General features: G+C 36.2%; 1 protein-coding gene across 2 annotated transcripts; it reads left to right on the forward strand.

Moving 5' to 3' along the window:
• Positions 1 to 13,296: 13,296 nt before the first annotated feature.
• Positions 13,297 to 15,083, forward strand: LOC126618806 (transcription factor MYB4-like). Of its 2 annotated transcripts, XM_050286979.1 has the most exons (4): positions 13,297 to 13,553; positions 13,590 to 13,802; positions 13,921 to 14,047; positions 14,645 to 15,083. In XM_050286979.1, exons 2-4 carry the CDS (start codon positions 13,658 to 13,660, stop codon positions 14,949 to 14,951), a joined length of 579 nt encoding a protein of 192 aa, XP_050142936.1. In that variant the 5' UTR covers positions 13,297 to 13,553; positions 13,590 to 13,657; the 3' UTR covers positions 14,952 to 15,083. The 2 variants fall into 2 exon arrangements, with proteins under 2 accessions (XP_050142936.1, XP_050142935.1); XM_050286978.1 differs by having other exon boundaries at positions 13,297 to 13,802.
• Positions 15,084 to 16,136: the final 1,053 nt, after the last annotated feature.

The following is a 16,136-nucleotide window of genomic DNA, read 5'->3' on the forward strand; positions in this document are numbered from 1 at the left end:
GATTTACACATGGTCTTTATAGATTTGGAAAAAACGTATGATAGGGTCCCAAGAGACATTCTTTGGAGGATTTTAGAGAAGAAAGGAGTACGAGTAGCATATATCCAAGCTATAAAGGATATGTATGATGGAGCAAAGACTGTCGTAAGAACTCATGAAAGACAAACCGAAAGCTTCCCCATAACTGTAGGGTTACATCAAGGCTCATTCTTAAGTCTTTACCTTTTTGCATTGGTAATGGATCAGTTAACAGGACATATTCAAGATTATATTCCTTGGTGTATGCTTTTCGCAGACGATATAGTGTTGATAGATGAAACTTAGGAAGGGGTAAATGCGAAGCTTAACATTTGGAGAGCAGTGTTGGAATCTAAAAGTCTTCGCCTAAGCCGATCAAAGACAAAATATATGGAGTGAAAGGTCAGTGCAAATGGAGGCCAAAATAAGTTAGGGGTCAGGATCGGAGATCAGGAAATACCAATGAACGACCGCTTTCGCTACCTAGGATCTATCTTGCAAAATAACGGAGAATTAGATGGAGACCTCAACCATAGAATACAAGCTGGATGAATGAAGTGGAAGAGTGCATCCGGCGTGTTGTGTGACTGCCGTATGCCACTGAAGCTCAAGGGAAATTTTTATAGGACGACAATAAGGCCGGCGATGCTGTATGGCACAGAATGTTGGGTGGTGAAGCATCAACACATACATAAAATGGGTGTAGCGGAGATGAGGATGCTTCGTTGGATGTGTGGGCACATGAGAAATGATAAGATTAGGAATGAGAATATCCGAGGTAAAGTAGGAGTAGCCGAAATTGAAGGAAAGATGAGAGAAAACCGGTTATGGTGGTTTGGACATGTGCAAAGAAGGCCTACTGACGCTCTGGTTCGAAGATGTGACTACAAGACAGAGGTTCAGGGACGAAGGGGTAGAAGAAGACTTAGGAAAACTTTGGAAGAGACCCTAAGACTTAAAGTACTTAGATCTAACGAAGGACATGATACAGAACCGAGCGCAATGGCGTTCTAAGATTCATATAGCCGACCCCACTTAGTGGGAAAAAGGCTTTGTTGTTGTTGTTGTTGTTGTTGGTATAGAATCATATAGTAAAGCACTTGTTGATGCACAAAATCAGTGGGGACTTTAGTACAACAGAAAGTGTTAAGTTTGTGACATTCGCTAGATTGCTCCAGTCCCTAGTATGGATAAATATGTAAATGGATAGAGACAGGGAAGCAAACACAAGATGTATGTGGTTCACCCAGATTGGCTACGTCCACGGAGTAGAGGAGTTCTCATTAATTGTGAAGGGTTTACACAAGTACATAGGTTCAAGCTCTCCTTTAGTGAGTACTATTGAATGATTTAGTACACATGACATTCGGGATTATTGTGGGAGAATGATCTCCTTTTATAGAAGAGAGTTTCTAGTTTTGTTCTTGCCTTGACACGTGTCATGCTATCATTGGCTTTTGATGTTGACACGTGTCGCCTTGTGATTGGCCTCTTGGTGTTGACACATGTCGTGTTGTGATTGGCCTCCTGGTTGGAGGGAAACTCTTGTGGATCCTTGATGGTATAACTTTGACCGATGCTCAGTAGTTTCGGGATTGGTCAAATATGGTACAAACAGCACTCAATGCACTAATATGGTTATTGGTTATTAATTATTGATATGAAATTATTTTTTAGGGTAAAAATTAAAATTTGAATTCTCGATTATTGATTAATTAATTGAATTTTTATGTATCGAATAATTTGTATGCTTATTGGTATTGATTAATTAAATTGTTGGTTGGATTAGTTATTATGCATACTATAGTATAGTCTACTCTAGGATTAAGAGACTTAAAAAAAAAAATTTCTTTCCATTTTATAGTTATGTAATGGAACGATACTATACAATGCTTAAATCCTCATTCAAACATTTCAGGTAGTCTATCTCCTTCAAATATTCCGAGTAGTCCTCATTCTTCTTCAAATATTCCGAGTAGTCCTCCTCCTCCTTCAAATATTCCTAGTAGGTCACAACAAAGTGAGGCCACTGAGTTGGATGAAATATTGGCTAATCTTCCTGCAGACCCTGGATATAGACGTCGAATGCTTGATTATCCACTTAATTATCATGAAGCAATTCGTAGACACTATCTCCAAAATGATCCTTGTCAACCTAAAGACCACATCATGCCAAGAAAAGTTAGTGACAAAAGATGTTTTATCATCGGTTGGTTTGATAAGTTTAAGTGATTGGGGTATAGTAGATCAAAAAATGATGTATTTTACCGTTATTGCTATCTTTTCAAATGTGATTTCAATCAAATGGGTAACACTGGAAGTGATGTTTTCACTGAGAAAGGGTTTACAAATTGGAAGAAATGACATCAAAATCTTCGAGTCCATAAGGGAGATGTTGGAAGTATTCATAATAAAGCTGTACAACAAGCTAGAGATTTAATGGCACAAAAACAACACCTTGAAACATTTGTGAGTAAGCAAACCGATGAAGCTTGCATTAATTATCGTACTTTATTAAATGCCTCACTTGAGTGTACAAGATTGCTGTTAGGACAAGGTTTTCCTTTTCGTGGCCACGATGAATCGTTCAAATCAAGCAATAGGGGTAATTATTTGGAGCTTATGCAATTTCTTTCCAAGTATAATGAGCAAGTTAGGAAAGTTGTGTTTGAGAATGCTCCCAAGAATCTTAAGAATACTTCTTCCGATATTCAAAAAGATCTTGTATGTGCTTGTGCCATTGAAACTATAGATGCAATCACTAAAGATATGGAAAGTGCATTTTTTTTTCTCTTTTGGTTCATAGATCATGTGATTCTTCAACTAAAGAGCAAATGGCTGTGGTATTGCGTTATGTGAACAAAAAATGAGAAGTAATTAAAAGTTTTTAGGTGTGCAACATGTCACATCTACAACTAGTAGCTCGCTTGAAGAGGCTATTGAGAGATTCTTTGCTACAACAAATTTGAGTATATCCAAGTTACGGGGATAAGGCTATGATGAAGCTAGTAATATGAAAGGTGAGCTAAATGGCCTTAAAACAAAGATTTTGAACAAGTATCTTCAAGCATCTTATGTTCATTGTTTTGCACACCAACTTCAACTAACTCTTGTAGCTGTTGCAAAAGGAATTGAGGGTGTCGCCATTTTCTTCAACAATGCTAGTATCTTGGTCAATACTATTGGATCATCAGTAAGCGTCGTGATGCATTTAGAGAGAAACAACTAGAACAAATTCAGAAAGCTCTTGATATTGGTGATCTTGAAACAGGTAGAGGGTTAAATCAAGAAAGTAGTCTCATGTGTCCTTGTGATACACGTTGGAACTCACATTATGGTAATATAGTTAGTATTATTGTCATGTTTGAAGCCGTGGTGGATGTGCTTGAATGGATTAAAGATGATACCAACCAAGACAATTTCGAAGAAACAAGTAAGTTATTCCATGACATACAACTTTTCATTTTGTGTTTCACCTTTTTTTTTATGAGACTCATATTAGGAATTACAAATGAGTTATTACAAGTATTACAAAAGAAAGATCAAGATATTGTAAATGCAATGACGTTCGTGGAAGTATGCATGACACACCCCGACCCGGGATGCCACTAGGACTTCGAATCGAGCTATGTTGGTCGACACCTGGAGGGTAACGAAGCCATAAAGTATGATGATGTGGAAAAAATGTGAATAAATTTAAACCTAAGAGTGCCTAAATACCAGAATGCGCTGGTGAACGGGAATGAACCCACTTCACACATGACGTTAGAGCATAAATAAGTACAATAGAGTGAATTAAGAATCGTACCCTCGAAATAATCTCCAATACTAAGAATCGTCACGAATCTTCGACGATAAGAATGCTCAGCTAATAAAACTTGGAGGGTGAAAACAAAACAAGGGTGAGTGATCCTGGAAATGAAATTTTAATAAAAACCATATAAAACATTATAACCCCTTGCTACAACACCTGTATAGTTTCCAGAAAAATCATAACATACCACAACACAACATCTCATCAGCAATATCAATAATCATATGATTAATAACCCATGCTAGCACGCAAGTCGGAGTTACCTATGGTGACCTGTACAACTTACCCATATCTCATCATATATGATAGCTCATCACATATTTCATCACATATGCTAACTTATCACATATTTCATCATATATGCTAGCTTATCACATATCTCATCACATATGCTAGCTTATCACATATCTCATCACATATGCTAGCTTATGACATATTTCATCATATATGTTTGCGCATCACATATCTCATCACAGATGCTAGCTCATCACATATTTCATCACATATGCTAGCTCATAAGTCGGAGTCACCTCTAGTGACCTGTACGACTTAGCTCAATAAGTATACATGCACACGAGTCAGAACCACCTAAAGTGGTCTGTACGACAGGACTGAGTGTAAATAAATACGCTTAAGTGCTACGATCACGTGAAGATTGTGCGAATAATCGTGGGTCACCTACGAGTCGGAACCACCTATAGTGGTATGTACGACATGACTGTGCACCTACCTTGGATCCAAGATGAACGTAAGGTGCGGGAGGTGAACATCACGTGAAGGACTGTGCCCTGACCACGGGCGGGAGCACTAACACCGGGGTGTAGGTTTATGAGCTCTAACTGCATTTATTGTAACATATACAATTCATGGGCAACCGGTACGACAGTGTCGGAGTTGCCTAAACATACATGTAGTCATATCATAACCCCGTCATTTCAGCTAATACCATAAACTTACCTGGGTGTCTTGAGTCCACATTTGCACTTCAAAGCGTTCATAATAATTGTGTGCAGGTAATATACACATGGATATGCCATAATGCAAATCTAAAACTCAACCATATCATAGTATTTTTCCAATATATATATATTTAATGTGGCATAAAATGCACAATCTGTAACGCCCTACTCCCGAATTATTTATTTTCGGAAGTAATTATTAAGGATAAGTCCAACTAAACACTAGTTTAATTAACTATCATTACTTACATTTCCTTATTTCAATTTCTTGATTCTTCCACATTGATTTATGACCAACATTCAATCACTAAAACATAAGGTTAAATCTCATACTTTTACCAATTTCCTTCACATAGCTTAATTCCCAAACAAGGTTTTTGTTTCAATTATTGTATGGCTGCATCTAACGTCTCATTAGATTACCTACGTACCCTGAACAGGGATCAAGCCATTCGTAGTTCACATTAGTACTTCAAAGCATTCACTGTAATTATACACAGTAAGCAATTTATAAACGTTGTGGAATTATCAATCACACATATATATATATATAATATGATAAAAAAGAAAAGACCCACTTACCTGAGGTCCATGCTACGACTCCCTAGCATGCATATCGAGGCATCACGAACTATCGTCGCCTATGACCAATTATCAATTTACATCTTAGAGTTCGTACTGATAAAATACACAATTTACATAAAACACATCCCTACGTAATTCAATTCGGAAGATCTGCATCAGGGATTTCCGATTCGTTGCTTCCAAAGATGCATATTATACTTCTAGAACAACATCCTAAAGTCCCATTACGATCCAACGGTCAAATCTCCGCCAATTGTCAAAGCCAAGTGCCGGTTAACCTTTTATTTTATGAACTTACAAATCCAATTTCAGGAAGATCCGTATATCAGATTCCCGATCCGTAAGTTCCTATGGTCCTCAAATAGTATGTATTATAACGTATTAAAGTTTGATGACGATCCAACGATCGGATCGTCGATTTATACAATGACCTATTAACGGAACGTAGAGAATTTAGATTCCAACAATCAACCTACGTCATACAACTACCAAAACTGAACTCAAGGCATCTAATTAGCCTAAGAATAACATCGACGGCCCCCTGGTCACGTTTTGTCGTACCAGCCGTCCCGACTTTCGGAAAATCCAACTATTTCAAAAAATTATCAAATTTACAGGAATGAAGATCTCAATGAGTAAAGTAAACTTTATACCTGTGACTAAGTCCAATTTGGCCTGGAAGAGCCCCAATTTTGCTAAAATCCGTCGGAAACCCCATTTTTAAGTGTCCTCAATTCGACTCCATCGCAACTCCGACGCCCCCAAACTTGTTTGGGCTTTGTTCCTGAGCTTCAGGGGAGTATTTTGGTGATGGTAATTTGATCAAATCATTTAAGAATTTGGTGAATCTAGGCCAAGAACCGTCGCACCCACCGGTGCGATTTTTCCTAAAATTACCACCAAATTCCTTCTAATTTTGAATGGAAAAGGAAGAGGGAAGGTTATGGAGTAGGTTGCAGGTAGTGGGAAGGTTTGAATTGCCGGAAAAATGTCCGAATTTGGCCGTGTGCTTGTCGGGTCAAGTGGGTCAAGGGGGAAACCCGGTTTCTCTCTCCTTCTCACCTTCCTTCATTTCCCCATTTCTCTTCTCTCTAGTTGGTCAGTCTTCTCTCTTCCTCTTCTCCGATTGGGCAGCAGCCCTTCTTTTCTGCTCTTTCTCTCGTCCCCTGTCCCCCCTTCTTCTTTTTCTTCTTATTCCACTTTTTAAAATCACTAAATGATAAACAAAATATAATCATTAAAAAAATGTATAAAATATATAAATAGTGACTAAACAAAAGTAAATCTCGGGTTTATAGTTCCGTAACGTCGAGTACTTCAAGAAAACGCTAAAGGATTAATTCATACACCTCACTATACGTTGGTTAACGGAAGTCAAGACCCTCACCTCTAAGGGCATTTTCATAAGCAAAGATTACAATCCTTGAGAGATGATGATTTTGGGGACTTGCTTGATGATGTACAAAAGTTTTGTGAAGAGCATGATATTGTCGTTCCTAACATGGAGGATTTGCATTTCGTATCCGGAAAATCAAGGCGTAAAGCTCCAAAACTCACAAACTTCCATTACTATCGTGTGGACCTCTATTTTCAAGTCTTTGATACGCAATTAAAGGAAGTGAATGATCGCTTCGATGAGGTAAAGACCGAATTGCTTCTTTGTATGTCAAGTTTGAGTTCGGTGAATAATTTTGCATCTTTTGACAAAGCAAAAATTGTTCGTCTAGCCCAACTTTATCCTCAAGATTTTGATCGTACGTACCTCATAAATCTTCCAATTCAACTTGACAATTACATTCATGATATGAAGATGCATAGTGAGTTTTCATCATTGAGAGGAATTGGTCATCTTGCAAAGGAGTTGGTGAAGACCAGAAGGTGTACAAACTATATGTTAGTAAATAAGCTTCTTACATTAGCTTTGGCGTTATCGGTTGCAACCGCTTCAATTGAGAGAGTTTTTTCTGCTATGAAGATTGTGAAAACACCATTGCGTAACAAAATGGGAGATCAATGGTTGAGTGATAGCATGCTTGTTTACATTGAGAGATATGTATTTGCTTTTATTGATAATGAGCTTATTATGTGACGTTTTCATGATATGAAACATCGCCAACAACAATTGTAATTTGTTTGTATTGATAAATTATGGAAGACATTACTATATAAAAGGATTTGGTTGTTGCTATTCTTTTGAACCTTGCAATCTTTTAACTTTGCCCCTCCCCTTGTCAATTCCTGGCTTCGCCATTGTCTATTCCTATCTAAAATACTTATATTTAATATTGGGTTCCCAAAATTCAAATCATGAATCCGCCACTAGTCATCATCATCAACTTCTCCTGTCGATCGTAAGAAGAAACAAACAATAGCAATTGGTCCAGCATTGCATGCATTTTACTCTTAATGCATGAAAATGGAAGTTGATCGGATGTCACTTTCTCCATGAAGGTGCAGGCTGCCGTGGTCCAACCATTTTCCATTGGTGTCTAAAAGATAAGGATAATGTCCATTCCTATATTTTTATATCTCATAATTAAACAAACCATTTAGTCATGATTATTGTTGTATTATGTTTATATAACACCAAAATGCGCTCGCAAATCTAGGCCTAGTTGAGTTTGCTATAGCAATGTGTCTTTTTTTCTAGAGTTAAGTTCAATTTTTTCTTCTTGTAACTTAGGTGGACTTAATATAAAACATTGCTAGTATAAATTCACCAAAATACGTTCACTACTTAATGCATAAATCTGTGACATTTTACCCTTTTAATTATGACAATGCGAGAAGTTTTGTTGTCCCTTTAATATAGAATCACTTGGTTTTTTTTTTTTTTTTTTTTTTTTTTAAAGGGACCAATTGGTGACTTCGCCACTGCACTCCACTCTTTTGGGGGCTAAAAAGATTTACAAGGGCGTTTGAACTTCCCCTGGCCACTATCTTGTTATTCATGAGAGCCAGAAATTGAACCTAGGACGTGCAATGCGAAATATGGGCCTGAAATTTGTCCCCAACTACTGAGCCACTCCGTAGTGATTATAGAATATCACTTGTTTCAAAACATCAAAATACGCTTCATACTTAAGAGAGAGGTTCCTCGCCGGGTCCTCTTTGTGAGGATCCTGGGGATCCTCCAATCACATCCGTTCATTGTACATCGTGCGACCAGTTTTTGTCAAATAATATTTATATTCATTTTTAAATAAATAAATTTACAATGATTTCTAACGCATAATGTACGATGAACGAATATAATTAAAGGATCTCCAAGATCCTTACAAAGAGAATCCGACGAGAATCCTCCTGATCATACTTAATACATAAATTTGTGAAATTGTACCCCTTTAATTCTTCCTGTGACAACGAGTGAATTGAGTTTAGTGAAGTGACGTTAATGAATAAACTAGCAAAGGTGTCAAAGTGGGAGGAATATGCACTTTATAATTATTGGAGAAGCCTCCACCATGTCAACTTTTCCAAAACCCCAATCTTCTTTTGTTCCATTTTACCTTAATATTGCTTCCAATATTGATCACCCAAAGTTATTGATTTTTTTTTTTTTAACAACAAACTAAATAAAGGTTAAAAGTGTATCTTTAAAGATGTTGAGCAGCATAATGGAGATATGTTTAAGGGAAAGTATAAAGAGAAAATGTTTTGATATATGATTCTTAGAGTTACTTACGGGTAGAGGTGGTAAATTAACTTATTAGGTTATTAATGAGTACATGTTAAAACCTGTTTAATTTGATATCACCATAACATAGAAGTGAGATTGGTAGTGGTGATGATGATGGTGTAGGATGAAATCAAACTAAATGAGTCTTAATGGGTACCCATTAACAATCCAATGAGTTAATTTGCCACCTCTACTTATGAGCGTGGTCAAATTAGGATTTTAAAAGATTTTAAAATTTTGTTATTGCAATTACGATTTTATAAGACATTCTAAGAGACCATGTAAATTCATGTGTAGTTAATTAGAATTTTAATGAACATGAAGCAAGCGCATGCAAATCTAACTGTATTCAAAATGTTATAAAATTTGTGGAATTTCATTGAGTGTAAAGAGACGTACACACTGTTCACATCTACATATTATCATTTCAATTTGTATGATGCCGTTATTGTTTTTCCTGGCCATTGTTCCTTCATTTATTGGGATACAAGGTTACCTATAAATAAGCATAGCATGCAAAATTGAATATCTTGTCGTCATGCATCACTTTAAACATGTCATTATTTTATGTTAATCACTAATCCGAGGTTATCATTATTTTAATCTTTTAAAAATGCTTCACGTTACCTACTGATTAATTTAGCTAGATCAATTATTTAGATTCTGATGTAAGCACAGCATGCTTCTTTTACATGATTTGGTGAGCCGAATTTATATTTCAACTTCGTATTATTATATGTAATTTGGTTTGTTGTTAATGATGGATTTATATTTTCATCAACCGTCTGACAGTTGGATGAAGTTGACGATGAGAGATTTTTTAATGTGTTCATAACATGGGACGGTACGTTATATGTTATTATACAAGTAGAAGAATTTTTTTTTACATATTCGTTTACTTGTATAATAATACATGACGTCTGCCCATGTTCCATGCACACTAAAAAACTCTGCTTGGTGAGTTGGGTTATAAGCACAAACAAGAGACATGCAAGCAATTTGGCTCATAAGTTATTCCTTTTGGGGAAAACTCCATTGATAAATGACATCTTAAAATAATGAATTAGTCGATTATTGTTCTTTTAGTAATTGAAATTGTTTGGTGATATGTATGTGGAATCCATACGAAGTTGACATCAATTATCATCACTAGCATATGTGAAACAATATGCTTTTAGATAAGGGTTTTTTTTTTTTTTTTTTTTTTTTGAGGTTTGTATTATTTCTTATTTTAGTCCATGACATTGAAAATCGATAGAAATGATCTTGTAGTTTGTTCATGGTAAATCATTTTAGTTATTTCGTAAAATATATGTCAATATCGGTTTGACACAAATACGCTTTAAAAGGTAATCACATGGTGATATTGAACGAGAGTTGAACATGACAATTGAGTTGGTAACCCAACACGCTATGAATCGAACATGAAATTTTTCATCCGTTGCTAACTCAAGAATCATACCTCCTGGGTTCTTGAGTAAAAGTTTATATTTTTTGTAGGCACAATTTTTGTCAAGTTCAGTTGATTTATGCCGAATTATGTAAGTGAAGGGTTTTGTTGAGCACTTGGTCACCCTTTCGACATATGGTGAACCACGTTGCCGATACTTGTCAGCATCTGCCGAGCCATGTTGTCGATCGTCACATGTCGAGCCCTACCAAACAAACATTACATCGCATACTTCGTGGTCATTATCGGGTCTCGAACTAGACTGCCACAAGGTCCCCATAGAACCTTCCAAGCCATTTTCTTCTTCTATTCTATAGGGGTTCGGGACCCAACTGCTTTTCTAATGGATCTGCCTTTAAATAGCACTAAATGGTGGTGCTAAACCAAATTTTACCTGGACTTCATAATATTGGAAAGTTTTCTTGATGTGAAAAATGGGATTCGTCGGCGTCCTTTGGGCCTTTACTTACGTAGGTCTGTCGATGTCCAATCTAGCATTACTGTAGCACTTGAGCTACATATCGTTCAAAACTGGTCTAGTTTATGTTATTCCTTTCACAGTAAGTTGATGTGGGTCTATTGAATTCCAGTTTATGTGATTCAGAAATGGTTACACTTAAATATCTCACTCACTCACATGTAGTATTGTGAGAATGACTTACACCGTGCGATCAAACAAACGACTTACGTTTTAAGAAATTCATATGATTATCTTAAATCAATCATACAAGTTGTGAGAAAAGTTCAAGGAGTATGATTCTCTCCCCTCTTTTTTTCTTCTCCTTTTCCCTTTTCTCCTAGTTGAACGGTCACGGTTAAGCCACGTCAACATTTTATATTAATTTTTTATAGAAAGAGAAAGACAAAATAAAGAATGTGAGAGAAGGGGATGGAAGGGGATGGAAAGAGGAGGGGAGAGAATCCTAGTCCAAAGTTCAAGTGCACAACAGTTTATAACTCACTCGGATACAATTGAAGTGACATCTTTATATAAGTTTCCTTCGAACATTGGAGACTTGTTTTTCTAATTTGTGAAATTTGGAGGTTTTTATGTTGGAAAATTTAATAATAATATTATTGTATATTAAACTTATTAATTGAATGGAAATTAGAAGTGGAATTTTTTTGGGTAGAAAGATGTCTCTCTTCAAATGAAAAGTTGCAACTTTTAACTCTTCATGAATAATCAAATGATTTCCAAAGAAGTATCTCAAATTCTATAAATAGGGAAACCCCTATAAACAAAAATAATTGTTCATTGTTTTACATAATCATAGTGCACTAAATATTAGAGAGTCTCATTATGTCTATATGAGAGAGTTATCAACATAATCGTGGTTCATGGAGCCTTGTGATTTGGAGTGCTACTATTACAAGGACGTGGTTGTTGTATCTTGGGAGACAAGCGCCGATCAACCATGAGCACCGTAGTGGGGTGTAAACTTGTCTTAAGAACAAAGTGTCAAACACTTGCCTCAACCGTATTTTCAGATTTTTTAATCCATTATGTCATGTTCATTTAATATTGGTTACTCATGTGCATGCATTACTTTGTTATATAATTGCATGAATTATTTCTTAATTTTCTATGTGATTTAATATAGCAATTAGACCCTAATTATTCCAACATTTTTTTCTCAAAGTCGATCACGCATGAGGGATTGGACATGGAAATAAAATTGCTAATTTGACGTGTATGTATGAAAAGTCAGTCTCACTTAGGTGGCTAGACTTTCTTAACAAAGTGCAATTAGAGAGATCTTGCACCAAACATAGTCAAGATCTGTATTATGATTACTTAAGCAGGTGTGATAAAAATGAGTACTTCGTCTGAAGACTGATGGATTAACTTTGAAGAATTAATTTAAGCTTCTTTTAGAAATTAATTGATTATGTTCAACTCAATGGTGCATGCGCGATTGTTGACTTCAATTCTCCGCAAAAAGAGAGGACAGTGCATGATTCCATCAGCACAAAATGGTTATGAACCAATCCTGAACTTGGACTATTGATTAGAATTTAAAGTGTTGAATCTAAATTCACAGATGGACAATATAAGTATATGCAAAATGCATACAATAACAAGAAAGTCTTATTTCACTAAGTGAGGTTAGTTATATCAATTCTAGAATGTCATTTCATTTGGTTTTGCATCAAGTCTTCTGTTAGCTCTAAGGACTCCATGTCTTTTCTTAGAGTCTCTTTCTAAGTTTGTCTCGTAATCGTATCTTCTAACCGGAGCATCTATAGGTTTTCCATTCATATCTAAACCAACTTAACCGATTTTCTCTCATCTTATCATCCTCGTCTTAATCATGTCATTTCTTGTGTATCCATACATCCAACAAAGCATTCTTATCTTTGCTATACACATATTTTGCACGTGTTGATGATTGACCTCCCAACATTATGTGCCATAAAATATATCGCTGGCCTTTTGTCATCTTATAAAATTTTTCCTTCAACTATACAAAGTGCATGCAGTTAATATATAGCACATTGGCAATATTTCTTATGTATTAATACTCACAAGATAATAGAGTAATGAATCTAATTAGAGTTTTACTATATAATTATGTATGAAATGTACAATGCATATTGCATAAAAAAACATGCATGTTTTTCTCCCCAATAGACAATTAGACATAGTTTTTTTTATAGCAGGGCGGCTTGGAATAATATGTATTTGATATCAATTTGGCAGCTTTCTACTTCTCTAGTGGCGCACGGTATATTTGACCATTCGGCACCGAAAGTGTTCTTCTAAGTTTCTAACCGAGAAGGATATACTATAGAGCCGAACAAAAGCACATGTCTGAAATGGATTCTTAATTTATCTGCTTTTGTTCAACCATAAAAGTTAGGGTTTGAAGTACCCCAGTAGTCCATCCCCTTAGTGATCAACGATCCATTGCCCATGCGCATCTAGAGAGAGAGAGAGAGAGAGAGAGAGAGAGAGAGAGAGAGAGAGAGAGAAATAGATAGAGAGAGGGAGGGTAGTGCATGTCTGAGTTAGCTACCTAGTTAACTTGGGGAGAAAAAGAGAGGGAGAGAGAGAGAGAGAGAGAGAGAGAGAGAGAGAGAGAGAGAGAGAGAGAGAGAGAGAGGGTAGTGCATGTCTGAGTTAGCTACCTAGTTAACTAGGGGAGAAAATGGTGAGGGCTCCAGCTCCTTCACCTTGTTGTGAGAAGATGGGAATGAAGAAGGGACCGTGGACGCATGAAGAAGATGAGATATTGATTTCTCACATCCAACAATATGGACATGCGAATTGGAGAGCGCTTCCAAAACAAGCTGGTGAGTCAAATACAGCGAAACGAGATCATATCCCTGCTAAGAATTGCGGCTCGTACATATAGACTATGAACTTTGTTATGCATGGATTGTAGTATCTAATTAATTATTTGCTTTATAGGTCTATTGAGGTGTGGAAAGAGTTGCAGGCTTCGGTGGTTTAACTACTTGCGGCCGGACATTAAACGGGGGAACTTTAGCAGGGAAGAAGAAGAAACTATCCTCAACCTGCATAAACTTCTTGGAAACAGGAACTGATCTTCTCTGGTTTACTATTTTCTGTTTCCTACTTCCAGTCAACTAATTACTCATCTCACAACCTATTCATCAAAACCCTATATATTATATGTTGTCCAATTTATTTTCCTGTAGCTAGCCTACCTACTTCAGTTTAGGAGAGAGACGGGTTCATTGCTACCTTGCCTTATTTTAGAAAACTTATAAATAGATTGGGCCGGGATGCCATGGTGATAATGAACTCGTTCCATGTAATTAAGTCTTCTCCCGGTTCAGTGTATTAGGCTAAGTTGGGAAGTTAAATTAAAAATCAAGGCTACTTTAGCTCTCAGCTGCTCATCCTCATCACTCTCTCTCTCTCTCTCACACACACACACACACACACACACGCAAATTTCTTTGTGTATGCATGGACTAGTTAACTGATCATCATACTAGGATTCACAAAATAGGACGTATGATTAATTTGCTGGCTATATGTACTATGAGATGGAAGAACTCCTAAATCTCCTATAAATGTAAATATATACTTTGCTGAACGAAAATTGATTTATATGCTTAAATATGACCAAAATATTAATTGATTGATGTTGTTGTATTACTGTCTCCAGATGGTCTGCCATTGCGTCGAGCTTGCCAGGCCGGACAGACAACGAAATAAAGAACTTCTGGCACTCTCACTTGAAGAAGAGATCAAGAACGTATTTTAGACTTGATGATTATGATCAGCAGAAGCACTTCTCGTCAAAAAGTACTTTTCCAGTTCCGGGGTTAATTCATGAGCCTCCTTCCTCTTCCAACCCTGCCGTACCAATCCCGAACAATGATGGTTCCAAGACCAGTATTGAGGACATAGATTTTTGGTACAACCTCTTTATGAAAGCAGGAGAGGCTCCAAAGAGTAGTACTGCATGATGGAGATGTAGCATAATTAGAGAAGGGCATACAGAAGAGTTTGAATTCCTGTTTTCAATTTTGAGAGGTTGCGTTAATTGGTTAACATTGTAACATATATGAACGAGGAGAGATTTTTCAGTGTAACCGGAACACAGAGTGGTACACCACGTATCATTATACAAATTGTGAGATATGTGTGTTAAAAAGTTAATAACTTAAAAAATAAAATTTATCACCACTTATATAAAAACATGTAGTATACCACTCGTGTTCCGGTCACAATAAAAAATTTATCATGAATTAGAACTTCAATATACAATAAAGAAGAGATCAAGAAAATCTTTCTTTCAGGCGGAGAAGTCTTTACATGTTAAGTGAATCACGAGAACTTCAACATGAACAACCTAGTAGAATCCTGAATCACATATCCCAAAGGTACGACCTCTTTATGAAGGCAGGAGAGCCTTGAAAATTTAGTACTGCATGATGGAGATGTATACCAAAGTTAGAGTAGCAGAAGACTACGGAATTTTGGTTTCAGTTGAACGGTTCGATTTTTTTTTTTTTTTTTTTTTTTTTTTGGAGATCAACTTTTTGAAATGTTCGAGTTAAATGGTTAGTATTGTAACAAATATGTGAATGAGAATTCAGTATACAATAAAGATAACAGCGACCATGAAGGTAATCTTTCCTTTAGCAATGGACAGAGAGGTCCTTTACTATCACTGTTACGTGATGTTATTAATTCATGTTGTCGTGATAATGTGATTGCCTATCTACTTGGACTAATTCTTTTTATATCTCATATTGTTCAGGATTTTCAGTTTGAGCCTTGTTATGTTATTCATTGTCTATTCTCTAGCTTCCTTGTTTATGAGAAATTTTTATGTGTTCCTGGTACTTGTGCCAGGTGGTGTTCCCTACCTATGAGAATTTAACACCTAAATTTAGTTAATTAAGAAGAAAGAAAAGAATATCTAAGTATCAAATTCTCACTGGTGGGAACACCACCTAATACAAGTGCCCGTACCCCTAAAAATTTCTCCATGTTTACATCTATAACTAAAGAAAAACCTTCTTGGAATAGGCAAAGAAGGTATAAAATGATGGGTGGTGCTATCTAGATATCTCCCTTTACTTTTCACACATTCCATGTTAATTTATGTCATTTGATCATCTTTAATTCATTCGATTCGAAAACTA

This window comes from Malus sylvestris, chromosome 4, assembly GCF_916048215.2.
Source record: "Malus sylvestris chromosome 4, drMalSylv7.2, whole genome shotgun sequence".
NCBI classification, from domain to species: domain Eukaryota; kingdom Viridiplantae; phylum Streptophyta; class Magnoliopsida; order Rosales; family Rosaceae; genus Malus; species Malus sylvestris.